Raw genomic sequence first — 6,172 nt, 5'->3', positions numbered from 1 at the left:
AGAATAAAATACATCAGAAGGTATCATTTTGAATGTGGATATTCAATAGCAGTCTTTGCTTGAAAGCATCACGTAAAATCCATTCCAAGTTAGTCTGAGCCAAACATTTTGGTTTTGTAAACTTTGTTTTATATTGAAATATATACTAGCCACAAGACATCTATGTGGAAAACCCCAGTAAATTATCCTTGCATCACTAAATATGTCTCTTCCTGCGTGAAAAAATTCCTCTGTGAACAGTTAATTGTCTGATGGAAAGAACTATAATGTTCAGACATTTGACAGTGGGCCTCTGGAGGGTCCTTCAAAGTTAAAAATGTATGAGTCTTTGAAAGTTGAGAACAATGGTTTTAGTCAGATCTTAAAAGAGGGATATACAAGGTACCCTCCTGGAACCCCTTTAAAGGAAAACTTATAGCTGTTATATATCAATTTAGAAATAAAGACAATACATTTTTAAATCAGTGATTTTAAATTTATTGACTTTTAGGGAACTTTTTAATTATAAGATATTTATCTTATTGATTAGTAATAACAAGTATTTTTAAATTGCCTTTCAAAAAAATCCATTTAGTCTTAATTTAGAACTTGACAGTACTCTCCGAAATGCTTGGCATGTGTTTTCTCCTCTTAAAATGACAAATAGCCACATAGTATTTCTAGTTTTGATAGTGAAGAATGTAAAGTTTGATATTAGGAAATTTAACCTATTGATCCCAAAATAATGCTAAAATGTTGCTCAGCTTGACTGTCTAACCCAATAGCTAAGACCAATGTAGAAAGTTTATTTTTAATAGTCCTAATGACTAAAAGCAGGAAATCATAATCCTGATTACTTCAAAGCTTAAAGAAACACAAACCAAACATTGATGCTTTAGGCTATTCACAAAATAGAAATTCTGTTTAGCAAAAGTGAACTCTGTTAAGCGTCTTTACATAGCCAAATCAGACCAGGCAATAATTCCATAGAGATGCAGCCATCACCTTTTCCAGGTGTCATCAATGAAGATAATTCTTGTTTTCTGTGGTAGTTTTTATTCTTTTTTAAATTTTTAGCTATTGATAACATAGCATGGCAGCAAGATTACATCAGAAATGTAATAGAATACAACTTCTCCCACTGAAGCCTTACACCTTCCTATGTATGCCCTAGGCTACTTGGAGTGCCCCCCCACCCCCACCCCTTGCACTAAAGTTTTAACGGTGACACCTTTACTGCCTCTCCCAGGATATATAAAAATATTGCACTACATTAAAGGTATATTTTACAATTATCATTAGCAGCATTACGGAGCTTTTCCATAATTGTGGTTCTACAGAGTTAAGTACTTTAAAAACACGAGATTTTTGTAATGAAACCCAAGTTTTGCATTATTTCTACAGCTTTCAAATGCCCCCGATTTCAGCAGCATGTCTGGATGTCACTAAACTTCCACGGTCTAATCCATAAATACCAGCCTCTTATAGATACTCCGCCTTCCAGGTTATCAACGGTAAGTTATTTTTTATGATAAGATGGAAGTTGGTTATTACATTGGGCAGATTGTTTCAAGCTTATGCTACACAACAACATTTTAGATTTCAGAGAATTTGGTATATGAAGATTTAGGTGTGTTCTTTAAAAAGCAAGCATGCTTAAACACAAAGGAGGGGGGTATACATTGATATATCGTGTTGTAAACTTGGCGAAGGTAGTTTCCTAATATTTCACTTAATAAAATAGCAGGAATGAGAACTGGCTATTGGTTTTAAAAATAGAGTAACTTTTGTGTTCTCAAATATGTTTTTATCCTCTTATAAAGCATACTTTCTGAGGTTTTTCCTCTTCAGGGCACTTTTGCAGCCATCCTACATTTTCCTCACAACAATCCTGTGAGGTAGTTATTGTTATTTCTCCTTTGGAGCTGAGTGACTGCAGCACAGAGCCCTCCGGTGGCCTGCTTGTGGTTATAGTTCATTAATGGCCAGTGGAAGAGCTTCAACTCTTATGTGGCATCCTGTGCAATAGACCTGAGTCAGAATCTCTACTCCTGTATGCCTTGTCCTGCCAGCTGTTCCACCTAGTTTCAAATTCATGCCAGTTCATTATTGCAGATCAAGTACCATAGCAGTAACCTATAAAACACAGCCATTTTGTAGGCAGATAGAAGGCTCACACTTATACCAACAGATAGGTCATGCTCACATATTCCCCTCAGTCATGTGCTACTGGAATCCACAAGTTACTGATACTGGAACCCAGTATCAGTATCAGTTCATTCCCAGAGAACTGGCCCCAATTCCTCTGTGTCTATACCATTTTTTGTTTGTATTTCTTTTTTAATGAGTGAAGATACAAGCATTCAGGATGATCACCATTCCTTTAAGCCTGCGGGATCTGCGACAAAGCAATAAATCTATTTACATAATTCCTCTCATTTACAAAGTCTCCAGCATGAAAATAATTTCGGAGACAGTCAAAACCAGTGATTTTAAAAACAGTCCCCTGAAATTTACACATGCTTTATTCCCTATGAGAGAAATGAAGAAGAAAAATAATTATAAATGTTTAGAATTTCCAACTAAAAGGAAAGTATCAGTTTTAAATATTTCAAATTTCTACTGCTTACTGTTTAAGAACATTAACCTCATCAAAAAAGTCTGGACCAATTGCGTACCTATTTATACCCTATTACATTTTAATTTTCAATGCAAACTCTTCAGTTGCACAAAACTTTAAAGGAAAAAGTCACAGAAGCATAGAAAGCAAGCAATATGTCAATTAAAAATAAAACTAAATTCACATCACCAGCTAAAACTGCAGCACCTGCTTTCGTATTACATTTGGCAAAAACAAAAAAGCACCCTTCAAACCCCCCAATAAGAAAAATGTCAAGCAAATAGAGATGATAAGCTTTATGTTCCCTCAATGACTGCTGTTGTTAATATGGGCATGCAGCAAATTTGCTGTGGTAACCGTGATGGAAATGAACATATATAAAAAATTTAGACAGTATCTTCTGTAACACTAATCCAGAAACTGAGAAAGAAAAGAACCACAATGAGACATCACATATACATAAACAGGAAAAGTTAGCTTACATAATTAGAAAAAGTTAAAAATAAATTAGTAAAAATAAATTCCCAGTATAAACCCAAAAAAGCTAGCTAAAAATGCAACCTGAAACAACCAATTTAGTGATCTGGTTGTATTTTTGCTGGAAAACGATTGCTCATTCTTGTTCGTACACAAGCAAATAATTGTGGGGAAGCAGACCAGAGTGCATTATGAGAGGGCGTAAGGTCTTAGTATCTGTGGGACTCGAGAGGCAACTTTTCCTCAATCACATCAGAGTTTAAACAGTGTCACACAGACTCGGATGAGCCAAACAAGTCATCGGATATGCTGCTGAAGGGTTGAGAGTCTATTAGCTGGCTTAATTCACTATCAAGGTCTTCTTCTGTGTCATCGGTGTACTTGCTTATTTTTTTGGAGTGCTGGTCTAAAGACAGACTTTCTAAGGATTCCATATCTTCAATGCCTGCTCGATAGTGGATCATAAGGAGAGTGAGAGCTTGCAGTCTTTCACCTGACTTAGTCAAAGCAGCAGAGAGAAGTGACTTTTTCCTTGTGTCAGTTGTCTCTTTTTCTTCTTTAACAAGGGAATTATTATGTTCCAGCTCCTGATCAATTTCGTTCTGCAGCTTATCCAGCATGAACTCGAGTTTCTGGATCCTTTCCTCTGTAGGCAAGCCCCTATACAGATCGCGGCCAATTTCTTTCACAGCAATGAAAACACTGTCGTCTAGACCACCCTCCTTTCTCACTAATTTTATTCCCGTGTGGTTTCCTCGTTTCGAAGGACTGTTTGGCCCGCAGACCTCCGTGTCGCTGCCTTCGTTGTCTGACGTGTTGGGTGTCTGTTTGGGTGAAGGCTCTACTAGATCAGTTCCTGGTTCCGAAAGTCGAGTTTTGGAGACCTGACGCAAATTTAACAAGCGAGAGCTAGTATTGATGATATGTCTTGTCAAACCTGTCGTTTTATTCACTGACTTGCTAGCTTCCGCATCAACACGCGGAGGCAGGCCTAAGAGGCTCTCTTGCCCTTCCAGCCTGAGGTTTTTGAGAGTCCGATCTATCCGCTTATCAGTTGCCCCACAGAGAGGAGTCTCAGCCAGACACTTTTCCTGACATTTCTTATGGCAAACGTAAGCACAGAACATACACTGGGAAGCAGCTTTAGTCCAAACTTTTTTCTTACAGTAATCACACCAAGTTGGGTTCTGGAACTGAGTATCCTGGAAACTATGTTTATTTTCTGGTAAACCCGTCTGTCCCACAAAGTGTTCCTCTTTAGGTGGAGCAGAAAGCTCTTCAACTAAATGGAGTTCCTTTTCTTTCTCTAAGTTACTGACTACATGATGGTGGTCTGATTCTCCTTCTTTCAAATACTTAAAATGAACAGTAATGTCACCAAAGCAGAATTTGTCATTGAATCCTTTTTTCATACTCAGGTTGCGCAGTGCAGTTCGACTGACCGCAGCCTTGGGAGAGGGGGCTTCCAGCCTGAATTTGGAAAGGTATTCCATGTTTGATGTGGCAAGGCACCCTAAAGCCACCTCCTCGAGTTTTAAACTAACGTACCCCAAACAGATGAGGCCTCCTAGTTTGAAAGGATCCCTGCACCACAGAGCCATATTTAAATATCTGTGACTGGCTTCTATGTCAAAGAAACATGTCGCTCTGGCTTTTGTCCATTTTCCTAGCTTATTACGGTAAGGAATTTCTGATGATTCCCATGTCTGGGGGTCATCTGAACAGTCCTTAGGAGGGCAGGAGCTTTCTGAAGTAAAATCTCTCGAGGGCACTTCTTGCTTTGCTAAAAATTGCTTCGATGAACCAACTGCATCTTCGACATGATCTAGGCTTTTTGCTTGTTTCTCAGCAGATTTATCTGCAGGAGGAGGAGGAGGCGGGACCTTCTCTTGCTTTTCAGCAAGAACATCTGGTTCTGCTGGACTTGGGGCATCAGCAGAAGGCAAAGGAACTTTCAGTTGTGGTCGTGGTGGCACAGGTGGTTTGAAGGTGGATCCTTGGGTAGGTTTTGACACTTGCACTGGGTCTGTTATCTCAGGTTTTAGGGCTAAAGGTTTACTTCCTTCTTTGGATGGGAGTTTTGGTGGTGGTGGTGGGTGACTTCCTGCAACTAACTTGCGATTTAAAACTGGTGATATAGTTCCAAGGGGTTTAACAGAAAGTGTTGTTGGAGTACGTTTGGGACTATGACTTAGAGACTGGGCCTCATCCTTGAGCTCACTTTGTGCTCTAACATCACTTGCCAAGTCTTCAAATTCAGAATCCAAGTCTTTGCCTTCAGCATCTATTGCCAATCCGGTTGTTTCCTCTTCATAATTTGGTTGGCATGAGCTAGGCAGAAGGTTTTCTTCCAACTGGCCCAAAGTATCTTGTAGCACTGCCCCTTGACTGCTCTGGCCAACAGGCCTTTCATAATAGACCAGGACCCGGTCACCAGCCTGCTTGATAAGCTTCAACACCTGTAGTGTGGATGTGATTTTCACACCTGTTTAAGGATTTTAAAAGGGAAAACATGTAAATTTTTGCAATTTTGCAAAGTCAGCTAAATTTGCCAGAAATCACTGCCTGCTAATTTGTAATCAATTTCCAACCCTCTCTAGGTTTAAATGCCATTATTTCTCAAACCTGAGGAAGTAAGCAGAGTGAGACTTACTGAAACAAATTTTAAGGTTAAACCAGACTTAGAGTAATGAAAAATTATGATTCTACTAAAGAAAATTCTAAAATGCTTAAGGCATTACAAGCTATTTAATGAACAGCTCAAATCAAGAGACCAATACCTGATAAACTCAGCAAAAGACTATACAATGAATAATGGTTCTTTCATGGAGTTTTTTCTAAATTAGCTCTACCCATTAATCTTTCCTAGGACAGAAAGACAACAAAGACATGAAACATTATACAAGTCAGTTGACTATCTCTGCATTCTATATCAATATCATCTTTAAATTTAATCATTATTTTCTAACAGGTGCTAGATTAACATGGTTCGAACTCAAAAGGTAAAAAAGATAGATGTACAATGAAAAATCTCCTGGGAAAACTGTCCTATTCCTAAGGCAGTTGGCTTGCTTTGTTAGCATTTAAAGATTCTAG

At 38.4% G+C, this 6,172-nt stretch overlaps 1 protein-coding gene across 1 annotated transcript in view; it reads right to left on the bottom strand.

Moving 5' to 3' along the window:
* Positions 1-101: 101 nt before the first annotated feature.
* Positions 102-6,172, bottom strand: part of PDZD8 (PDZ domain containing 8) — a 65,157-nt gene continuing 59,086 nt past the window's right edge. The window contains exon 5 of the mRNA XM_055118777.1: positions 102-5,561. Within this exon, the coding sequence (XP_054974752.1) occupies positions 3,346-5,561 (2,216 nt within the window). The 3' untranslated portion in view covers positions 102-3,345. The remainder of the gene's footprint in view (positions 5,562-6,172) is intronic.

The sequence above is a fragment of the Sorex araneus genome, chromosome 11 (assembly GCF_027595985.1).
Source record: "Sorex araneus isolate mSorAra2 chromosome 11, mSorAra2.pri, whole genome shotgun sequence".
Taxonomy (NCBI): Eukaryota; Metazoa; Chordata; class Mammalia; order Eulipotyphla; family Soricidae; genus Sorex; species Sorex araneus.
The sequence above is the reverse complement of the archived record's forward strand: the minus strand, read 5'-3'. Positions and strand labels throughout refer to the sequence as shown.